This window comes from Alosa alosa, chromosome 16, assembly GCF_017589495.1.
Source record: "Alosa alosa isolate M-15738 ecotype Scorff River chromosome 16, AALO_Geno_1.1, whole genome shotgun sequence".
NCBI lineage: Eukaryota > Metazoa > Chordata > Actinopteri > Clupeiformes > Clupeidae > Alosa > Alosa alosa.
The window spans coordinates 10,715,981-10,740,324 of record NC_063204.1 but is presented as its reverse complement, the minus strand read 5'-3'; the positions used below and the strand labels follow the sequence as shown (position 1 = coordinate 10,740,324).

At 45.9% G+C, this 24,344-nt stretch overlaps 1 protein-coding gene across 1 annotated transcript in view; it reads left to right on the top strand.

The window, feature by feature from the left end:
* The window catches only part of slc12a7b (solute carrier family 12 member 7b), a 75,488-nt gene that overhangs the window by 41,560 nt on the left and 9,584 nt on the right, over positions 1–24,344 (top strand). Inside the window, 21 exon segments of the mRNA XM_048265807.1 lie at positions 1,211–1,357; positions 3,415–3,469; positions 4,016–4,146; positions 4,408–4,649; positions 5,057–5,268; positions 6,520–6,687; positions 7,560–7,658; positions 8,252–8,309; positions 8,614–8,788; positions 9,731–9,849; positions 10,868–10,966; positions 13,343–13,462; positions 13,781–13,885; positions 16,522–16,690; positions 19,973–20,168; positions 20,476–20,645; positions 21,000–21,131; positions 21,974–22,081; positions 22,553–22,625; positions 22,628–22,671; positions 24,074–24,243. Coding sequence (XP_048121764.1) covers positions 1,211–1,357; positions 3,415–3,469; positions 4,016–4,146; positions 4,408–4,649; positions 5,057–5,268; positions 6,520–6,687; positions 7,560–7,658; positions 8,252–8,309; positions 8,614–8,788; positions 9,731–9,849; positions 10,868–10,966; positions 13,343–13,462; positions 13,781–13,885; positions 16,522–16,690; positions 19,973–20,168; positions 20,476–20,645; positions 21,000–21,131; positions 21,974–22,081; positions 22,553–22,625; positions 22,628–22,671; positions 24,074–24,243 — 2,792 coding nt within the window.

Genomic DNA, 24,344 nt, shown 5'->3' with positions numbered 1-24,344 from the left:
TTCCTTACGTTCCGCTTCATGGTTGGCCTTTCGGCACCAGCGGAAAGTAACCGGAAATGGAAATCATTCCAGGAATTTGTCATGACTAGGAATTGTCCCATCTCCACAACCCCTTTGAGGAAACGTTTTGGAACTAGAAAGTTGTTTTCAAACCTTATTTCTTGGGAAAAAATAATCCTTTTGCTTGTTGGACTGAGAGTACTCTTTCAACTAATCAGCACCCTTTGGGACTACAGTATGAGAAGACACGTGTGGTGAACCTAATGAAATACTTGCTCCTCTGGCCGTTGTCAGGCCCTAATTCAGGACCCATGGGGAGATGTAGCCCAGTAAGTTAGATAATGGAGTTGAAGAGATTTCCATAGTCCTTGATGTTGCCTGTGGCACTAGGTTTAGGTCTACCTCAGTGACGCGGATAAGGCTATAGAGTATGAGTATTTAGACTTTAGGCTATAGACGCTCTGGTATGCATTGAACGTGTTGTTGCCGGACAGATGATTGATTTCCCCTTCGTTAGCCTACTTCCTGAGGGCACTATCTCTCCTCATGTTCCTCCTCTCCTCTGATAAGGCTTCTCCGCAGTGCATGATGCTCTTGGGGTTGCTGTCGCGTGTATTTATTGGAAAGCTGTTTTGGCGAGGACCTGTTTTTGCTACAGTGGTGAGGGGGAGGGGTGGAGGATATTCATTTTGATGCGTCTCGCAGACGAGTTATTGAGCACGAGGCAAAGCAGTGATTAATTAGCTTGGACACTAAATACATCGGTTCGATCACTACAGACGAATATCCTGTTGTTTATTATTGTTGGAAATGCACCCACTGAAAGGCATCTTAGTGTTCTTATTGCCACTATCGACTGATGCAGTTCTCGTAGAATAACAAAATGTCGTTTGCTTTTTTGTAAGTTATTTGTGGAATGAAAAGTGTCCAGTAATTTTAAGTAAAAGTGTAAGAATCATGAAAAGCACAATCACTCTTTACTTACATATAATATATTAAATGTGTAGTGCTGTATTGAGAATAATAATCATAATAATTATTATGTATATAAACATATTTTTTTTCCATAGCTTCATATATGTTTTGGATGGATGGGAATGTTTTGATAGACAATAATGATTTTAAACACACATCTTGATCTCTATGGTATTAGATGTTTTTGGGTGGTGTTAACTTTCCAGTTGTTTCCGTTTGTCTTCCCTGTCTCCAGAGCCCGCAGATGGGCACGTTCATCGGCGTGTACCTGCCGTGCCTGCAGAACATTCTAGGGGTCATCCTCTTCCTGAGAATGACCTGGATCGTCGGCACCGCCGGCATCCTCGAGTCCTTCATCATCGTGGCCATGTGCTGCTCCTGTGTGAGTACCTGGTGCGAGACACACACACACACACACACACACACACCACTCAAGCCATTTAATATTCAACAGCTCCTGCAGTCTAATACCCCATTCCATTCATGTACTTTTACTACTGTATTTTTGATGCAGAGTTTGTCTTGATCAGATGTTTTTGGATAGGTTTTGTATGCTCATATGATCATGTACTGTATAAATTAAAGAATGTGTATTCGATCCTCTGTCTGTGTGTGTGAGTGTGTGTGCGTGCGTGTTTGTGTGTGCGTGTTTGTGTTTGTGTGTGTGCGTGTTTGTGTTTGTGTGTGCGTACAGTATGTACTGTGCTCTTATCAATCACTCCCTACGAGAGTCAATGAATTTGTCATTGGCCACCGCTCCCTGGCTCCAAGTTTAGCCCAGATCATTTCTGAGACAGTGCCACCTGCGCTTGCCAGGAACTGTCTGGCAGCTTGCTGTGTCATCAACGTCAACGCCAGCGTCAGCGTTGATCTGCCCGGTCCACTCTCTTATTTATAACCCCGTCCAAACAATGACACAACCGCAGAGTTCGCGCTCCATTACTCTCCATTCCTCTGATGTAATTTGTCATGTGACCACTTTATTTCAGTTCATTTTGGTTCACTTTAATTCCATCAGTTCAATCAATTCAATTCCCCTTGCAAGGGAGTTAAGATGTCTTTCAAATAGATGTGTGTAACAACACACATTAGCGAACACACATCATATACAAGTGACAGATACACGAACAGACAAATTAAACGCAGGGCAGAGAGGAAGGGGTAATCTGTTCAGAGAGGGACAGATGTGGGCCTGGTGTGTGTGTGTGTGTGTGTGTGTGTGTGTGTGTGTGTGTTGTGTGTGTGTGCTTGTGTGTGTGTGTGTGTGTGTGTGTGTGTGTGTGTGTGTGTGTGTGTGTGTGTGTGTGTGTGTGTGTGTGTCTGATCGAGTCACGACTGAGGTGGTGAGGACGGCGGGTAGATAGATCTCCTCTGAGTGAGTGTTGTGTAATGGCTGTAATGAAATGAACCGCCATGGCCACACACACACACACACACACACACACACACACACACACAGGAGCTGTGGTGACACAGGGTTAGTCTGACCTGTCACATGTCTCACAAGTGTTTGTTACTTTTTCCAAGTTACTCGTCTGTTCCTGTTTTGTGTCTATCTACTGTGCAATTATATTAAATTACATTTTTAAATCCACCCTAATCTTTCAATTCCAAAGATCAAATCAGAAGAATGTTGAGTAGGAAGGGGGGGTTGCTCAGTATGAATATGACAAATAATTTTGCCCAATTCCATGAGATGGAATTGAAGTGATGAATTGAACTCTAAGGGCTGAGCTACACCAGGCGCGTAACTGAAGCGTTCCGTTCGCGTTGCGTCTGCTGCAACAATTAGCTTCCATTATAATCAATGGAAGTAGCTACACCAGACGTGACAGTGGGGCGTACGTTCGAAAAAAATAGACCATTCGTTTAAAATGGATATTACGCGCCGCGAACGGAACGCTTCAGTTACGCGCCTGGTGTAGCTCATACCTAAGGCCAGGCAAGGCCAGAATAGCGGGTATGAACTTCCGTGTGTCGAGTAACCAGCCTCCGTACTAACAGTCTGTTGCCGGTGGGGCCTAATCTTCAGTCGCGAGGTTAATTACCAGCTAATTGGCTTTGGGCCAGATTTTAGGAGCGAGGGCCGGGGTGTGGTGGTGGGGGCACAGGAAGCATCAGTGAGAGGATTTATTTTGGTCAGTCTGACTGTGTCAACTCAAGGACGTCAGGCGCACGGGTGGGTTACGTAAGCGACAGATGCAGATATCCTTGTGGGGAAAAAAATCAAACGTTTAATGTTCTTGAATCACAGAAAAGTAACTAAATCCCACCCTTGATGAGTTGCCCTGATTTGTTTTTTAACAATGTCCTGTGTCTCGAAAGGACCTTGAGTTGCTTTGACTTGGATTAATGCCACATGTCTGAAGCACTTTGATGTAATGACATATGTAGATGTATCACATCCTGTCCTCACTAATCTCTTATTGATCTACACAGACCATGCTGACAGCGATATCAATGAGTGCCATTGCAACAAATGGTGTTGTCCCAGGTAGGTTGGGGGTAATCTCATTTTTATTCAGATTTATCTTGCTGTGATTTTGTAATCATCCCCTGTTCTTTTAAATGAGGTACTGAATGTCTTCATGACTGATCCTGCTTCACTTACACTACTCACAAAAAGTTTAAATTTAATGTTTACCTGTAAAGGTTATAATGGATTTTAGGTTAATCCTAAAATTTCACCCGAAAGCCGAGTATCCATGACTTTTTGTGAGTAGTGTATGATGATTTCTTTAGTGCTGTAATAACATCTTTACTTTACAGTTTGGAAGAATTAATTTTCCCTGACATAATAGTATGTTGAACACAGTACGCCATCAACCACTAAAGCGCTAATTAAAGATAAATGCTAGGCCCAGTTTGGAAGAATAAATTTCCCCTGACCTAATAGCATGTTAAACACAGTAAGCCAGCAACCACTAGTGGTAATGGCAATCAATTTAGATTTAACAAAAATACTTTGGTGATTATTACAAATGTGTTGCCCTGGAACTTGTCCCTGAGGAACTAATGTGTCGCCCTACTTCATTTGTAGCTGGAGGCTCATACTACATGATCTCTCGGTCCTTGGGTCCGGAGTTTGGAGGTGCTGTAGGCCTTTGCTTTTATCTGGGCACCACATTTGCAGGAGCTATGTACATTTTGGGTACCATCGAAATTCTCTTGGTAAGGCAATGCGATCCTAGTTCCTGTTTGCTTAGCCTACAGTATATGTTCATTGTAGATGTGTGTAGAGTTTTGGCCTGTTGTTTTATTCTCTGAGCATTACATGGTAAATGTTAACTTAATAGTAAAATGATTAAATATTCAAAGAAATATCTTACACTTATTATACAAGTTCCTAACCATTCGCCTGACCAGACTTAGTTTGTCTACCTGCATGATGGAATAAAGTCAACCTCCACGCTCTTCCTCTCTTCTCCCTAGACCTATATAGTGCCTAATGCGGCCATTTTCAAAGTGGAAGAGAAAGAGCTTGAGGCAGAGGCCATGCTGAACAACATGCGTGTTTACGGCACCGCATGCCTGACCCTCATGTCCTTGGTGGTGTTTGTGGGCGTCAAGTACGTCAACAAGCTGGCCCTGGTCTTCCTGGCGTGCGTGGTGCTGTCCATCCTCGCTATCTATGCTGGCGTCATCAAGACCATCTTTGAGCCCCCAGATTTCCCGTGAGTTCAATGCATGCACGTTTAACTGTAGCTCAACACATAAAGGAAGGTACTAGCAACGCTAAAATCGTTATATCTGTACCTACTAAGAACACATACTAAAGGAAATGTTGCTTTGAATGAAAGGATCTGCTCGATGAAAGACTAAATACAAATACTTGTTGACTCAAATAATTTACATAATTTATTGTTACACTACCAAAAGTGAATAAAATGTCTTAGACATACTTTGGCATTAATACTTACTATAACATACTTTGGCGTGAATACTTTAAACATACTTTGGCGTGAATAAGACTGTGGGTACAAGCTTTCCAACCTGCTTCTGCCTGAGAGCCATTCCGCAGTCAGAATTTGCCCTCTTCTAGGTGTTGTTCCTGAAAATGTTCTTCTTGTCATTTTTTTAGGATTTGTCTGCTGGGGAACCGTTCTCTACAGAAACACGACTTCGACAAGTGCTTGAAGACGGAGATCATCGACAACATCACGGTCACCACCAAGCTCTGGAGCCTTTTCTGCGACGGACCCTCGCTCAACGCCTCGTGCAACGAGTATTTCAGAGAAAACGAGGTCACCGAAGTGCAGGGCATTCCTGGCCTTATGAGTGGGGTTATTTCAGGTATGCCCACCCTTCTGCTAAAGCAGAAACATTACACTTACCAAATCTGCCCGCCCATTCCCTTTAAAAGAACTATTACTGTTAATATTGTCACCATCACTCTACCCATCCACTAAAGGAGAACGGTTACGGTATGCTGCTGTGCTATGAGTTGTTTGGGATGCAAGTGGCTAATTTAATAAATCTAGTGTCGTGTCTATCCTGAAATGCCCTCTTTGCTTCTCTGAGAGAAATGCCCGTTCATTCACCAAAGCAGATATGCAGTATATCCCAGGATGCACCTGACTCTGATGTGGAATGGGTCCTTTACAGTATGCCTGTTTCACATCAGGGCCAGATCGATCCCACGTTCCGATGCAGTCTGTGTCATCCATCCTTACTTGGGGACATAATGTTAATACAGCTAAGTGAGTTACCCCTGCTATGGGGTGCGTAGTTATTTAGAGCTAGATGTCAAGTCTGTTCCCATTCTGAAGTGAAATGCAGGCTTCAGGGTTTGTTAGTAAGACAAAAGGTTCATTCATCTGGATAAAGGTCCTTTACTGGTCAGTTAATTAAGTCAGTCATTAAAGGCCAGAGTTGTACTGAGGGAAAGAGGGTGTGAGTGTAGCAGTGGGCAGGTCTCAAGAACAAGGCTGAAGTCTTGGACATGGGGTTCAAGCCCAGGTTAAAAGCCACAGTAAGAACATCTCTGCAGCAGTGAACATCTCTTGCAGCAGTGACTTGACTCTTGGGGGTGAGGAGAAGGGTTATGAAGGAAGCCCACGTAGATCAGGAAATATCTACTCTCGTTTATACTGACAGGTCTTGGCACACAGGTATGTAACCCTGTATAGTGTTTACAGCTTTCACTGCAGAGATGGAAAGTAATCCAAAATACTGCCTTAATGGTTCAGTTGTATGCTTGGAGCAAACAGTAATGTATTGAAATGGAAGTTATATATTTTGTTCTGTTCTATTCTGTAGTTTTTACAGATAAAAATGTGTTAATGCAGCTTTGTTTGACTATGGGTGAGACCATAACCTTTATACTTTTCAACTGTTAGCAACTGACCCATGTCTTCTCTCCCTCTCACACAAACTCCATCTCTTCTGTGTCTCATCTCATCCATGTCTCATTTCTTCTGTGTCTCATCTCATCTATGTCTCATTGTCGGCCTGTCATTTTGTCCTCCTTCTCATTCTCTCTACATTCTCTCCATCAATCTCTCTGTCTCCCTCTGTCCCTCTCTGTCCTTTCGCCTCCCACAGAGAACATGTGGTCGACGTACGGCGCTGCTGGCATGCTGGTGGAGAAGATTAACTTTCCGTCCAAGCCGGCCACAAACACGTCTCAAGACATGTACATGCCGTATGTGTCCAACGACATCGCCACCTTTTTCACCTTGCTCGTGGGAATCTACTTCCCCTCAGTGACCGGTACGCTTACACACACACACACACACACACACACACACACACACACACACACACACACACACACACACACACAAACACACACACACACACACACACACACACACACACACACACACACACACACACACACACAAACACACACACACATGCATACAAACACACACACACACACAACACACACACACACACACACACACACACACACACACACACACACATGCATACAAACACACACACACACACACACACACACACACACAAACACACACACACACACAAACACACACATACACACAAACACACACACACACATACACAATCTCTCTGAGAACACAATGATGCTCAATGCAGTTCCTGGTCCAGTTCTTAAACCTGGTCTTCTTAGAACACATACACACACACAAAAACACACCTTACATGTATCTCTCTCTGTATCATGCACACACATACACATATAACACACACACACACACACACACACACACACACACACACACACACACCTTTGTCATAAGATGCACTGCTTTCAGATGCCCACACTCCTACCAAGCAACTCAGAACAGTCAAAACATTGACATCTCAGATGTTTAGATTTAAACATGATGCATAACTTTTATCAAGTTCTCTAAATGTGTGTGTCTCTAATTGGTGGATTCATTCTAATGATAAACTAAACTAAACACTAATGGATCATGCATGACATGTAAGGTATTGAAACATCAGTGAAGAGTTGTGTCTCCTACTGCAGACATTGAAGTGATTTGTTCTGTGTCAATTTGGACCCCTTTAGACAGTGCTGGCTGCCATTGTATGTTTTCTCTGAGGTGAGATGGATGAGCTGAGCTTTGTGTTCTCCCCTGCTGTTTCCTCAGGTATCATGGCGGGATCGAACAGATCAGGTGACCTGAGGGACGCCCAGAAGTCTATTCCCATAGGAACCATCCTCGCTATAGCAACCACCACCTTCATCTGTATCCTTCAGATGCTCACCATGACAATTGCAATCCTCAAAGTTGCATCAGTGAAATGAGATGAGACAATGGGAACCTTTCTTTCTTGCTGCTCATTTTAGTTTCGCTTAGTTAATCTTTACATTAGAGAATGAGATTAAAGTTAGTGAGTCTAAATAGTTTAAAAGAACTGCCTACTCTTTTTTCACACATTATCATCCATACTGATTGCTTACTGAATCCTAATGTTAAGTATGGTGGTCACAGGAAAGTGCAGTATAGTATACTTTGTGCTCATATGTACTGGTTGCAGGATTCTAGGTCAGGTCATGTGCGTGCTATTTGTTCACCTGTGGCCTCGTATTTTCCACTGTGGAAATGTGTTACTGTGTGAGGGCTGTGTGGTCTGGTCTATCGTATGTGTCTCTGTGAGTGAGCTACTGGTGTGTCACGCTAAGTGGGACTGTTGTGATCACAGGTGTGTGTTACTGGTTGATGTGTGTCTTGATATGTAGCTCTATTTGTGTGCGTGTGTGTGTGTGTGTGTGTGTGTGTGTGTGCACACCTCGGGCTCTGCCCTCAGGGGGCTATGCTCCTTAATTGGCCTCCTCTAGACCTGTCCTGTGTTGTGCTGTTTGGAGCCTGCATTGAGGGAACCGTCCTGCGGGACAAGTGAGTCAGCCTGTCTCTCTGTGTGTGTGTGTGTGTGTGTGTGTGTGTGTGTGTGTGTGTGTGTGTGTTTGTGTGTGTGCCTCAGTTTGTGTCTGAGCCCTGCAACACAATGATTACACAGGTGTATACACACACACACACACACACACACACACACACACAGATTTACAAACCTACTGAAGCCTTGTTTTATACTGATTGGAAATTATCTTATGAGCATAGTTATACTGATGTGTCATCTTTGTGTGTGTGTCTGTGTGTGTGCGTGCGTTTGTGTGTGTGTGTGTGTGTTATCTTATCACAGGTTTGGAGATTCGGTCAAAGGAAACCTGGTGATCGGCACGCTGTCGTGGCCGTCGCCGTGGGTGATTGTGATTGGCTCATTCTTCTCCTGCTGTGGGGCGGGGCTCCAGAGTCTCACCGGCGCCCCCCGGCTGTTGCAGGCCATAGCGCGTGACGGCATCGTGCCCTTCCTGGAGGTCAGAACTCACTTCCTGTTTCTCTGGCACTTCCTGGTACTAAACTTCCTGGTGCTATGACAGATGTCATACACTATATTAATGACCAAAGTTGAAATGTTTTAGGGCTTTGAGTTATTCTATATGGTACATAAACGCCTTCACTTTTATGCTCCATTTGCAACATACTGAATGAGTTTACATGCACTTTAGTATCCCGGTTATGATCGAGATTTGGAAATATCTCATTTTTGTATTTGCGCATGTAAACATCATATCCCGATTTCAGAACCCCGGATAAGCCCTTATCCCAGTTTTGAGTATCCTGGTTATGCTAGGTGGGGTACTCCGAAAGAAACCGGGATACTGTTCCATGTATACACCTTATCCCGGTTTATCATGCAAACGCGTCATTGCATTAGAAACCGGGATAATGTGAGCTAATAGAACTGTATTGTTGGTAACTGGAATACTAGTATTCATCATGTACAGGGATATTAATAACCGGGTTTCTCTGTGTTCACGTAAACCCCATATCCTGAATATGATCAACATCGGGATAAGCCTCATAACGGGATACTGAAGTGCATGTAAACACAGTCACTGTGAGCATTTATTGCATTTAAAATCCAGAATTAAGATTTTGAACTCATGGTTAACTAGTTACAATTGATATTATGTGAATGGTTGGCCATGCGTTTGACCAGCTGTTTCATGTTTGCATATAGGACTCTCATGATGTAATATCCGCTAGGTTCAAAGACAGTGCTGTATGTTATGCTTGCTATGACAGAACAGCATGCCACAGGACATGTGTGTGTTGACCTGTACTGTTTGTCCTTCTCAGGTATTTGGCACATGGGAAGGCTAGCCATACACACACACACACACACACACACACACACACACACACACACACACACACACATATGTGTGTTGACCTGCGCTGTTTTTTCTCCTCAGGTGTTTGGCCATGGGAAGGCCAATGGGGAGCCCACTTGGGCCCTGCTGCTGACGGGGTTAATCTGTGAGACGGGCATCCTCATCGCCTCGCTGGACGCTGTCGCCCCCATCCTCTCCATGTAAGGACCGCTCTCTCTCTCTCTCTCTCTCTCTCTCTCTCTCTCTCTCTCTCTCTCTCTCTCTCTCTCTCTCTCTCGCTCTCTCTTGCCAATCCATTCATGATTCCTCTCTTTTCTTCTCTTTCTCTCTCCTTCTTTCTTTATCTGTCTCAGAAGTTGTGTCTTTCCTTCTTGCTCCTCCAATACCATATAAGTTCATGTTCTAGCTGTGTGTGTGTGTGTGTGTGTGTGTGTGTTTTGTAAAGAGAGAGATAAAACACAGACCAGACAGAGGAGAATGAAGAAAAAACAGGAAGAGAGGATGATGCACATGCTGCACACACACACACACACACACACACACACACACACACACACACACACACACACACACATTTCCTTTGTGTGTGTTGTCCATATCATCCCCTCCTCTCCTATCGCCTTCTATTCAGCTTCCTTTTGCTCTGTTATCAGCCCTGTCCCTCTTCAGCCTCTAGTTTGTCCTCTTTCACTAACCATCCTCTTCTCCTCTCTTCTCTCCATCCTGTCTGTGCTTCTCATCTCTTCTCTTCTCTTCTCTTTTCTTCTCTTCTCTTCTCATCTCTTCTCTTCTCCTTCTCTTCTCTTCTCCTTTCTTCTCATCTCTTTTCTCCATCCTGTCTGTGCTCCTCTGTCCCATTACTCCTCTCTGTCACTCATCCCTTGTGTGCTAAATACACTGACAGATGGGCTGAGTAACAATGAACTGACCTCACTCTCTATCTGTCTGTCTGACTCCATCACTCCCTCTGTCTGTCTGTCTTTCTTCTCTCTCTCTCTCTCTCTCTCTCTCTGTGTGTGTGTGTATGTGTGTGTGTGTGTGTGTCTCTCTCTCTCTCTCACCCACTCATTCTCTCTCTATCTCTCTCTCTCTTCCCCTACTTATTCTCTCTCTCTCTTTCTGTCTCTATTCTCTCTGTTCTTCTCTCTCTCTCTCCTCTGCTGCAGGTTCTCTCTCTCTCTCTCTCTTATTCTGTCTGTTCTTTGTTCCCTGCTGCAGGTTCTTCCTCATGTGTTACCTGTTTGTGAATCTGGCCTGTGCTCTGCAGACTCTGCTGCGGACACCCAACTGGAGGCCTCGCTTCAAGTTCTACCACTGGTGAGCCTCTCCACGCGTCACGACAAACACACACATACACACACGCGCACACACACACACACACACCCGACTGATATGTGTGATGTTGGAGAGGACAGCTGTGTCCAGTCTCCATATTTCATTGTGTTCCCTGTGGTCTGCATCTAGTTCCACAGAGACTCGCCCAGGGTTTTGGGGATTGGAGAAAAAGATGTTGGATTGTCACGACTTGCCTAGGGGTGTGTGTTTCGAGGGGGGGTTGGTTTTGATTTTGGGGTTTCATGAACAAGCATAATCGTTGAAATTACACTGAGAGGGATTGTCTGGTCAGAGATCTGGCAGATTGAGAGCGGTCAGACTATAATCCCTGCCAAACCTTAAATGAGGCATAGTCTGCCAGAATCTGGCTAACAAAAAGCTGGCAATTGATCATTATCATCATTCCTTTTACGTGATTTATATAATCCAATTTCATTTGAACTATTTTTGATTACTGGAAGACTCACATGCAGTAAATTGTCTCCATGAGAGAAATGATTGTCTTTAAATTGCCTGTAAGTCATATACAAGAGGCATGTGGCTGTAGCACCATGCATTCTGAGGCCTGTGTGTGTGTGTGTGTGTGTGTGTGTGTGTGTGTGTGTGTGTGTGTGTGTGTGTGTGACTGTAGCACCATGCACTCTGAGGCTTGTAGACTTCCACACATTAGCAGGAATGGCAAAGGACTATGTGAGTTTAACACAGCTTGGCTCAAGTCCAGCAGCATACATAGAGACATGGCTTCACCCTTACAGTGAAGTGTGCGTGTTTGTTTGTGTGGGTGTGTGTGTGTGTGTGTGTGTGTGTGTCTGTCTGTCTGTCTCCGTACAGTCCAGGCCAGGTGATTGATGCCCGCTCAGGGTTGTAGTGCCGTGTAGTTGTGTAAGGTTGGGTGAGTGAGATGCCTCCAGGGCTCCTTTTAGACCAGCGTGCCCAGTAGCGTGTCCTCATGCTGGGGTAGAAGTGTACCCTTCACCCCCTCTACCCGCTGACCTCCAAGGAGGGTAATCTCATCACCTCACATGGCTTGGACACGCAGGGTCATGCTGCTGACACCACTCTTACCTTCTCTTTCACACAGGCATATACAAAGACACACACACACACACACACATGCACACACGCACACACACACACATACACGCACACTCTGCAACCCTCTCTAGCAGTGAGATATCAAAGAGAGAGTAGGTGTGTGCATGGACCACATGTCACATGCAATTTGATAAACAGATCATGCATTCATCATGCATGTGTGCGTGTGTGTGTGTGTGTGTGTGTGTGAGTGTGTGTGTGTGTGTGTGTGTGTGTGTGTGTGTGTGAGAGAGAGAGAGAGGGAGAGAGGATGAGAGTCAAGTGTGTAACTGTATGTTTTTCCCAGTAGGTCGTTGACCACACAGGCCCACACAGTGCCATATTATGTGCTGTCTGTCCTGCACTGACCTTGAATACAAACATCCGTTACAAACTGTAGTTTGTGAAATCAGGCCAGTTTTGTCCAGTCTAAGGCTGATAGTATATCTGTGAGTGTGTACAGGGAATATCAGTGGCACAGTGTATACATGGTTTGAAAGTGATGTCATGTCATGTAGACTTAAAAAAGTGGGACATACTTTGTTTGCTTTAACTGACTCACACAGTGTTTGAGGAATGTTTCTGTAATACACCTGAACTTTCACTATTACTGTACGTTATTAGCAGTCAGAGATTTGTTTGGACTTAGGCATCGCTGACAATGCATACTGTTTCTCTGTGCTATTTCAAAACTATGCAGTTATCTACTTTTATGTTTACTGTTTCACAAACTAAATGGAAAGATATTCCATTTCCACACACACAGTGTTTTATACACATGCAATGTTTCACACACACACATTGTTTCACAATGTGAGATGTAGAATGATTTCTCTCCTCTCCTCGTCTCTCATCTCTTCTCCTCTCTTCTCCTCTCCTCTCCTTGTCTCTCCTCTCTTCTCCTCTCCTCTCCTCGTCTCTCCTCTCTTCTCCCTCTCTCCTCGTCTCTCCTCTCTTCTCCTTTCCTCTCCTTCTCTCCTTTCCTTTCCTTATTTTTCTCTCCTCTCCTCGTCTCTCTCCTTGTCTCTCCTCTCCCTCTCTTCTCCTCTCCTCTCCTCTCCTTGTCTCTTGTCTTCTCCTCTCTTCTCCTCTCTCTTCTCCTCTCTTCTCCTCTCCTCTCGTCTCTCCTCTCTTCTCCTCTCCTCTCCTCTCTCTCCTCTCTTCTCCTCTCTTCTCTCTCTCCTCTCTTCTCCTCTCCTCTCCTCTCTTCTCTTCTCCTCTCCTCTCCTCTCCTCTCGTCTCTCCTCTCCTCGTCTCTCCTCTCCTCTCCTCGTCTCTCCTCAGGGCCTTATCGTTCCTGGGTATGAGTCTGTGCCTGGCCCTGATGTTCATCTCCTCCTGGTACTACGCCCTGGTTGCCATGTTGATCGCTGGATGTATCTACAAGTACATTGAATACCGCGGGTAAGGACTAGGCTTACTATTATGTCCCCAGCAACCCCTGTGTGTGTGTGCATGTGTGTGTGTGTGTGTCTGTGTGTGTGCATGTGTGTGTGTGTGCGTGTGTGTGTGTGTGTGTGTGTCTGTGTGTGTGTGTGTGTGTCTGTGTGTGTGTGTGTGTGTGTGTGTGTGTCTGTGTGTGTGCATGTGTGTGTGTGTGTGTGTGTGTGTGTGTGTGTGTGTGTGTGTGTGTCTGTGTGTGTGTGTGTGTGTGTGTGTGTGTGTGTGTGTCTGTGTGTGTTTGTGCATTGTGTAATGTTCTGGTGCTTGGTCTTTCCTCAGTGCGGAGAAGGAGTGGGGTGATGGTATTCGGGGTATCTCACTCAACGCCGCTCGCTACGCCCTGATGCGCCTCGAGGAAGCCCCTCCACACACTAAAAACTGGAGGTGAGCGCTGTGTGTGTGTGTGTGTAGTGTGTGTGTGTGTGTGTGTGTGTGTGTGTGTGTGTGTGTGTGTGTGCATGTGTCTGTGTGACATGATATGTATGTGTGAGTAATGGTGTTTGCAGTGTGTAACCAGTGTGTATTAGCATCTGCTGTCCTCACAGACGCACTTAGACCCACATGCTCTGGAACACACTTGGCCCTTTTGGACCATCTGTCCTCCAGGGTCCAGTAATAGCAGTGTGGATCAGGGCAGTGCCTCAGCAGGACCACCGGCCCTCTCAGATTAATCCCTTCAGACATGCCTGCATAAGAGTTAATATGCACTCAGTATATCACCATATGTGCAGGATAAGACCAGGATAGCTAGAGATACTGCACACTTGTGTGTGTTTGTGTGTGTGTGTGTTTGGGTCTGTGTATGTTTGTGTGTGTGTGTGTGTGTGTCTGGCTCTGGCTCTCTCCATGAAAAGCTCTCCAGTGCAGATGATTTTCCTGCAGCTACTCAATAAACTCGGGATTAAGTGCAATCACACTGGATTTCAGCAGAACTTAGTAACTGCGTTCGCCGTAAAGTCCATTTCGCGTCCCTCCTACCGAGCCTGCAATTGCATTAACGTTAGCGCTAGCCGGGCCTGTCACCTGCATAATCTGCAGTGCTCGCCACTATCCCCACAGGGAATAAATGAACTGGACTATCAATCTCTGGGCTACACCGGGGTAAAACACTCTGTGTTTTCCGCCACAATCACCTCAGTCCCTGGGGACGGTCTCTAATCTACGCTATCAAAATCAATATTCCTGTTGCTGTGTAGCCATCTGGACAAAGACGTAAAATCCAAGCGTTTATTACCTGCCCCACCCCTCCTCTTCCTCCTCCTGGTGCTGTGTGTCGCTGTGCACCTTGTTCCCCCCCGCACTAAGCCTCTTTACCTGGCCTCCCGCCATCACCCTGCTCCTGCCAACCGCCCTGTCTTTTAATAGAAGACTGATCCTGTCATCCCGTTTGGACGTGTGTGTGTGTGTGTGTGTGTGTGTGTGTGTGTGAGTATGTCTCCTTTTAAGTTTGGTTACAAACACAGTAAGAGGTGATGGGCCCCTTGGCATCCTCGCTCCTGATATCATGTGCCAGAATGACTCATCATCAACATCACTGCTGCCAGTGCTGACAGATAGCAGTTAGTTTTTTATTTATTTATTTATTTATTCAAATAACAGCTATATCTACTGACAAACAGGCCCCTATTTATTTATTTATTTATTAACCTTTTAAAAGGACGCTTTCAAATGTCATGTTCGGCAACTCTACTGAGCCTCTCTGTGAGGATATGAGGAACACGAGCGGTATACACGACTAGGGTCAGAATGCCACCATCTGGGATCCATCTGCTCTTCCATTCAATCCCTTATGAAGGTGGACAGATGTGCTGAACATGCACAGAAAAATATAGCCATGACCCTAAGTAAGAATGTCCTCAGGCGTTACTATATTAAAAGCCTCAAGGATTTTTCTTTTTATCGGTCACTTCTATTGCCTATACAGTTGGAATGCATAGATTTTTAAAGGGTCTCTTCTGACTGTGGACTTTGTTCATGCCTTTCTCCCACAGACTTCAATTGTGGCTTTTAATAAACACTAATGGCTCGTGTTATTGTACAAATATCGATGTTCAGATCGTGGAGGCAGCCCCCCTGTGACGGCAGTGTGTAAATATCCCTGTGTACTCTGGGTAATGTGGCATGATCAGCTTTCAGTCCCGCTGCTATGACCTGCGGCTACCCTTAAAGGCACCATTAACAAGATTTGCTCTCGGGATCCCCCTCTGGGAAATAACAAACAAATTAAATATGCGTTTTTTGCATCAAAGTATGACCATAACTCCGATATGATATAGAGGGAATGCACCGACAGCAGTCTGTATAAAAAGATCTCCGAATTCCTGTAGCATAGCAGCTCTTTTGCGTTTTAATTTCAGGGAGGAGGTGGGAGCAGTTTCCTACCTGAAACTAGACAGTTGGTAGGTCAGTAATTGCCTACAGACGGCCAGAAGTGCCGCTTGTCATGTTATGAGGTTATATGCCTTCAAAATGTTTTTTTGAAACGTTATGTTAAGGTCAAAAAACTGTTAAGGGTGTCTTTAAATCGCCTGGTTCAATTAGTCAAGACTCTTGGCGCTGCTTAAGTGAACTTTAGTTACCCACTTCCTGTCTACCTTCCGTGTGGAGGATTCTTTATGTGTTCATTGAGCTCTGGAACATGTTTGTGTGTTTGTTGTGTCTGTGTTTGTTATATGTGTTTGTTTGTACAATTCCTTTGCTTGCCACACTTTATAAACTCTAGCTCTTCACTTCCAACTCTCTGTAAATAGATATTATGTTACTGCAGCAATGTTACGTGTGCCAAATTGACCTTAAAACACTTTATAGCAGTTCATAATTTCATCTACTTCAGGGGATTAACAAACTTATAAATAAGTACACCAACATGAAATCCTGCATTTTAGATTTTTTATTGTAATGAAGGCTTTTCTTCTTGTCATAAATAGATTTTTGTTAAAGTAGACTTCTAGAGATTCAAGTGTACTCAAAGTGATCTTAGAAATCTCCTCCATCTTGCTGTGTGTTGTCGCCCCCTTCAGGCCGCAGCTGCTGGTGCTGCTGAACCTGGACTCTGAGATGTGTGTGAAGCACCCGCGCCTGCTGTCCTTCACCACGCAGCTCAAGGCCGGCAAAGGCCTCACCATCGTGGGCTCCGTGCTAGAGGGCACCTACCTCACCAAGGAGACGGAGTCCAAGAAGGCCGAGACGGTGAGGGCCACAGGCCATCGCTAAGGAGAAGTCAGGCCTGGATGTGTGTGTGTGTCGGGGCTGGATGTGTGTGTCAGGCCTGGATGTGTGTTAGGGGCTGGATGTGTGTGTGAGGCCTGGATGTGTGTTAGGGGCTGGATGTGTGTGTCAGGCCTGGATGTGTGTGTGTCAGGCCTGGATGTGTGTTAGGGGCTGGATGTGTGTGTGTGTCGGGGCTGGATGTGTGTGTTAGGGGCTGGATGTGTGTTAGGGGCTGGATGTGTGTTAGGGCTGGATGTGTGTGTCGGGGGCTGGATGTGTGTGTGTGGGGGCTGGATGTGTGTTGTGTAGGGGCTGGATGTGTGTGTTAGGGGCTGGATGTGTGTGTGTGTGTGTGTGTGGGGCTGGATGTGTGTGCGTGTGTGTTGGTGGATGTGTGTGTGACAGGCCTGGATGTGTGTGTGTGTCGGGCTGGATGTGTGTGTGTGTCGGGGCTGGATGTGTGTGTGAGGCCTGGATGTGTGTGTGTGTGAGGGGCCTGGATGTGTGTGTGCCGGGCTGGATGTGTGTGTGTTAGGGGCTGGATGTGTGTGTCAGGGCTGGATGTGTGTGTGTTAGGGGCTGGATGTGGGCTGGATGTGTGTGTGTGTGTCGGGGCTGGATGTGTTGGATGTGTGTGTGTGTGGGCTGGATGTGTGTGTGTCGGGGCTGGATGTGTGTGTGTTAGGGGCCTGGATGTGTGTGTTAGGGGCTGGATGTGTGTGTGTGAGGGCCTGGATGTGTGTGTTAGGGGGCTGGATGTGTGTGTGTCGGGGCTGGATGTGTGTGTGTCAGGCCTGGATGTGTGTGTGTGTGGATGTGTGTGGGGCTGGATGTGTGTGTTAAAGGGGCTGGATGTGTGTGTTAGGGGCTGGATGTGTGTGTCGGGGCTGGATGTGTGTGTCGGGGCTGGATGTGTGTGTGTGTGTGTGTTAGGGGGCTGGATGTGTGTGTGGATGTTAAAGGGGCTGTGTGTGTGTGGCAGGGGATGTGTGTGACAGGCCTGGATGTGTGTGTAGGGGCTGGATGTGTGTGTGTGTGTGTCGGGGCTGGATGTGTGTGTGTTAGGGGCTGGATGTGTGTGTGACAGGCCTGGATGTGTGTGTTAGGGGCTGGATGTGTGTGTGAGGGCTGGATGTGTGTGTTAGGGGCTGGATGTGTGTGTTAGGGGCTGGATGTGTGTGTGACAGGCCTGGATGTGTGTGTTAGGGGCTGGATGTGTGTGTGGGCTGGATGGTGTGGATGTGTGTGTCAGGGCTGGATGTGTGTGTGTTAGGGGCTGGATGTGTGTGTCAGGGCTGGATGTGTGTGTGTTAGGGGCTCGATGTGTGTGTGGGGGGCAGAACGTGTGTGTGTGTGTGTCAGGGCTGGACAGGTGTGTTAGGGTTGAACGTGTGTCAGGCCTGGATGTGTGTCAGGGCTAGACGGGTGTGTTAGGGTTAAACGTGTGTGTCAGGTCTAAACGTGTGCATGTGTGTTACGGCTAAACATGTATGTGTTACGGCTAAATGTGTGTGTCAGAACTGAGCGTGTGTGTCAGGCCTGAAAATGTGTGTGTTGCGGGATGTTGAGGAGACACATTGGACCAGGGTTGGATTACAGTACATTTTTATATGAAGGTTTTTAACCAAGTACTGTAGGATTGAGTTCAACAAGCCTCTATATGTTTCACAAAGAATGTTTTAAAGTTAATGTTCTTGTGAAGTAAGCTTATTGATTAAAAAGAAAAATCATGGTTCATAAAGATTTGAATTTAAATGAAACTCTTGTTACATAATGGACCTTTTTAAAACAAAACAATAATATTAACAAAACTTATCAGGAGTACACCCAGAAGTATCTGAAAGTGTAGAGCACTTGTAATTGTCTAGTACTTGCAAGTGTAGTGTTTAGTAATTGTAGAGCAAATATTGAGTTACTACATTGTTTTTCTCCTAGTTTGGTAGCGTAGATGCTAATGTGAGCCGTGTCCTTGTGTCCCAGCTGAGGTGTGAGTTGTTTACACGCGCCATGCCAGGGCTGACGTGCTGCCATTGCATTTCCCCTTGAGGGACTGTATCGGGATAAGCTGCCCAAAAGCCTGCCAATGTTTCCATTACCTGGTAATTAGCAATGCCACCAGGTTCAGTTGGAAGAAACGTGGGTAGACACTGCCACCTGCTGGTGGAGAGAGGAAAAGCAGCTTGGCAGACTGGAAGGATATTCATTCCTTACATCTGCACAAGAAATTGGTGCTGAGTGCACAGACATATACACACTAAATCAACACCCATACATACAGTATATGAATATAGCACACACACATATGCACATAGTCAAGCCCATTTAGGCATATATTATGTAAATGTATATAGAAACCATGTTAACAACTTGTAACAATATTTTGCCAGTATCAGTGTGAAGTTGAGATACAGTATGTAAACTCTTATCTCTAGTAACACAGATAACACAATATTTACATTTTAGAAGTATAAAAATCAGATAGAGTTTGGTCACTTTTCTCCAGTTACTTTGTAGGGCCTGGTACCCCAAGTGCAGACTGAGTACTTATGGCCTCCTTTGTTATTTGGTGTTAGCCTGTGAATGTCTTCACACACACACACACACACACCATTCACACACACACAAAAAGAGGAGGAGGTCTGGATTTAAGCAGCATGGACAGGCTGATATCCACTACTACAACAGAACTGCTGCAGTGTAGAGTCAGATGTCATGGCAGTCAGGTGGTCAGGCCAGCTCCTGTAGATCTCCTGGTGGGCAGGGTTGAAGCTGTGAGGTAGTAAGAGATCTGATTGCCGAGACAGACCTTCTGATGACAACAGAAAGGATTATACTTGGTGGTCTTGTTGTTAGTTGCTTTGGAGGAGACATTAGCTAGATTAACCACAGCTAGATCAGATGAGTGTTTGTTTTGTCACTCCTGGAGTCAGTGTACTGTTTCAAAGACATTGTTTAGAGCTGGAGCATTGTTTTTGTCCTGATTATGTGTCTTTATTCATTGATTTGATTTGTTCTCATTTCCTCCTCCTGTGTGTGTGTATGTGTGTATGTGTTGGTGTGTGTCCGTGTGTGTGTGTGTGTGTGTGTGTGTGTCCGTGTGTGTGTGTCCGTGTGTGTGTGTGTGTGTGTGTGTGTGTGTTGGTGTGTGTGTTGGTGTGTGTGTCTGTGTGTGTGTGTGTGTGTGTGTGTGTGTGTGTGTGTGTGTGTGTGTGTGTGTGTGTGTGTGTGTGTGTGTGTGTGTGTCTCTTTATGCCCGTGCAGAACATTAAGTCGTCCATGTCGGCGGAGAAGACCAAAGGCTTCTGTCATGTGGTGGTGTCCTCCAACCTGCGTGACGGCTTCTCTCACCTGATCCAGTCGGCAGGGCTTGGGGGGATGAAGCACAACTGTGTCCTCATGGCCTGGCCAGGCATGTGGAAGCAGGCCAACGACGCCCAGTGCTGGAGGAACTTCATCGGTGAGCAGCAAACCCACACACTGACCGCTCACCAAGGCTCACACTTACCGTATACCGGTCACAGGCCACATTAATCCAGAGATAAACAGAAGTGGCTTGAGAGAGCCAGTCCTATGTAACAGAACTAACTCCGGGTTTTTCAATTAACGGTCCGTGGCCCTCTGGTGGTCCATGAAGGCATTGCTGCTGGTCTCTAACCATGCATGAAATGATATAGTTTCACTATAGGTATTACCATGATATTTGTCCAGTCCCTACAGTGCAAGCGACACACATAGAACACCTATCTCTCTCTTTGTCCAATCAGAAACTGTGAGGGAAACCACTGCAGCTCATCAGGCCTTGCTGGTGGCCAAGAATGTGGACAGCTTCCCGACCAATCAAGATAGGCTGGGGGAGGGCACTATCGACGTGTGGTGGATCGTCCATGATGGAGGCATGCTGATGCTCCTCCCCTTTCTGCTGCGGCAGCACAAGGTAGGACATGACACGTCAAAACTGTGCTGCCCAATCACCACTCAGTCATCTGGAGAGCTGATATGTAGATAGGTACAGATACAGAGGTGGGAAGGAGGGGTGCAAACGCACACCAAACTTTCTGCCTTTCTCCCCCCTCTCCCTCTATGCCCCTGACTTCTCTCCTTCTGTCCCTCTTGCCCCCCCCCCCCCTCCCTCTATGCCCCCCCCCTCCTCTATGCCCCCCCTCTCCCTCTATGCCCCTGACTTCTCTCCTTCTGTCCCTCTTGCCCCCCTCTCCCTCCCTCTATGCCTCCTGACTTTGCTCTCTTTCTGCCCTTTCCTCCTCCCCCCCCCCCCGTCTCTCTCCCCCAGGTGTGGCGTAAGTGTAAGATGCGCATCTTCACCGTGGCTCAGATGGATGACAACAGCATTCAGATGAAGAAGGACCTGCAGATGTTCCTGTATCACCTGCGGCTAGACGCTGAGGTGGAGGTGGTGGAGATGGTGAGAGTGCTCACTCTTTAGGGGTTCAGGTGGTGGAGATGGTGAGAGTGCTCACTCTTTAGGGGTTCAGGTGGTGAGAGTGCTCACTCTTTAGGGGTTCAGGGGTGAGAGTGCTCACTCTTTAGGGGTTCAGGGGTGAGAGTGCTCACTCTTTAGGGGTTCAGGTGGTGAGAGCACGCTCACTCTTTAGGGGTTCAGGTGGTGGAGATGGTGAGAGTGCTCACTCTTTAGGGGTTCAGGTGGTGAGAACGCTCACTCTTTAGGGGTTCAGGTGGTGGAGATGGTGAGAGTGCTCACTCTTTAGGGGTTCAGGTGGTGAGAACGCTCACTCTTTAGGGGTTCAGGTGGTGAGAACGCTCACTCTTTAGGGGTTCAGGTGGTGGAGATGGTGAGAGGCTCCTCTTTAGGGTTCAGGTGGTGAGAGCACCTCATTTAGGGGTTCAGGTGGTGAGAGTGCTCACTCTTTAGGGGTTCAGGTGGTGGAGATGGTGCTCACTCTTTGGGGGTTCAGGTGGTGTTCAGGGGTTCAGGTGGTGGAGATGGTGAGAGTGCTCACTCTTTAGGGGTTCAGGTGGTGAGAGTGCTCACTCTTTAGGGGTTCAGGTGGTGGAGATGGTGAGAGTGCTTACTCTTTAGGGGTTCAGGGGTGAGAGTGCTCACTCTTTAGAGGGTTCACTAACAGAAATGGGCAAAACTGATATGGCAGCATGGATGAGTAAAAATAGATAATCTTTTGATTTTATAATCAAAAAGTTGTTTGTGTTATAATATATATAACATATCTCTGTACATGTAAATGTCTTATCTGTGTGTGTGTGTGTGTGTGTGTGTGTGATTACCAGCACGACAGTGACATCTCCGCCTTCACCTATGAGAAGACCCTGGTGATGGAGCAGCGCTCTCAGATGCTCAAGCAGATGCAGCTCTCCAGGACTGAGCGGGAGAGAGAGGTAATGTCTTTGCTCGACAGCACCCCCCCCATCTGTTTGGGGGAGGCATGGCAAAATAATTATCCTTACCCTCTGCCTTAGAAGAACTCAGACTTGTATCTCTATGTGAATTAGTATTATATCTCATAATTCTTTTTGATACAGTGACACTTAAGGTTTTTAATATTATAAATTCATGCTACATAGAAGCTTTAATTAATATATCTGTAAATGTACCCTGTTTATCTGGGAAGAAAATGTTAGGAGACAGTCGCACTCAAATGAATATATAGCTCATAGTAATATTAGCTTCATAAGCTCATAGTTAGCTCATTCAATTACTTAATTAGCTCATAGTGATAAATTGAAGAGGGCTGAGGATTGTACCCTGCAGTACTCCAAATCGATAGTCGCATGACATCTGGCCCCCTGTTCTATCTCGCTGGCACTCCCTCTGCTTCTGGTCCTCGCTGGGTCGCAACCCTGACCCAGATTCAGAGCATCACAGACGAGTCGCGTAGCTCCATCCGCAGGAAGACCCAGAGCGGAGCTGGCGGCTCCACCACGAGCCGGCAGAGCGGCTAAAGGACAACACCAAAGAAGAAGACGAGGTAGCTCCTCCTCAATATGACTGACCGCCCACCCAGACCGCCCAGTCACCCCCCAACCTCCCACCCTGAAACCACCTCATTACCAACAACTACCCAACTCCCAGTGACCGGCCGCACACCCACTTACAGAGCCAAGGTTGCTATGGGACCCCTGTAATGATGCTGATGGTCCTGTTTTTGATGTCCATCTGCATACGATTGGATGTTGGCAATTCCGGCTTCCCAATACCAAAGGTGCATTTAATTAAAGTGTTGCATCAACAGCTGATTTAAATTTGTTGATTAAGACTTAGAGCTGCAACACGACTACCGCACTGTGAAATCACTCATGTAGTTTTGTTTACATTGAAATCAGAGGTCCCTTCATAGTAAAGCTGTCTCTTCTGGTTATATCAATAAGATAAGATAAGCCTTTATTTAATCCCACACCGGGGAAGTTTACTTTTTACAACAGCCAAGGAAGAAAAAAAAAACAATAAAAAAAAAAAAATATAAAACCAATAAAAACAAGTAATCTCTTTCAGCAGTCCCTCTGGCTCTGTAACTGTCCAGGTGTCCTGTCCGTGCTCCATCTCTCCGCATGCGTCACAGTGATGTCACTTCCTCCCTGTTCGTTCGTTCGCCTGATCGTGGGTCCTCCCTCTTCCCTCCCTCTCTTCCTCATCCTCTTCCTCGGGGCCCAGCTCATGTGCAAAAGGTGCCTTTGTGAGCGTTTCTCCCTGTGTAGTTGTGTTAGTTTGGTTCATGCTTCATTATAGTATCACCATCTTTGGTTTGTGGATGTGGACATGCAGTATGTAGTCTAATTTTGCATGTCACTCATCACGTTGCCTTAAATTATACCATGGAAGTCACATTCTTGTTTTATTTGTTATACATTTATCTGCATGATTTCTTTTACATTGTGTTGAGATGATCATTTGACAAGACCTTCCATTTTGTTTAATTTTGGATGCATGGACATACGTAGAAGAAATAATAGAGACGATGCTAACTCTTCTTTTCATTGAGAAAGTTATTTACCCTGCTCTTTTTGGTATTGTTTTTTTCTTCATGTTGATTGTATGAACAAGAAAGACATTTTTCTTTAGACACAGACTACAGATGAAATAAGCATGATGTGTCTAGCTTTTAAAGGCTTCTGAGTTAGCATCTTTACCTTATGATAGTTTTTTTTTTGTATCATTATTATTATTATTATTATTATTTGTTTACTTAGAACTTTGTCAGTATTAATGAATATAACTAATGAGTTAATTGTAAATTGCAGAGTGATAGTATACCATTTTGAACCGGAAAAAGACACACCCAAGCTATATGTTTCATCAGTCGTTAGCGGTTTCCTGGGTAACCAGACAGTGTGATTGGGTGTTGACACGTGTCTACTGGCACCCGTCTCCAGGCCCAGCTCATCCACGATCGGAACACTGCCTCTCATGCAGCCATGAACTCAGACCTGACGCCCGACAGGGTCCACATGACCTGGACCAAAGAGAAGTTCTTCACCGAGCGCAACCGCAACCGCGAACCCAACACCAACATGGCGGTGAGGGATCTCTTCAACATGAGGCCGTAAGTACAGCCAATGCGCGCGTGTACACACACACACACACACACACACACACACACACACACACACACAGATACTCTGTGCATGTATGGTTTAAATACGG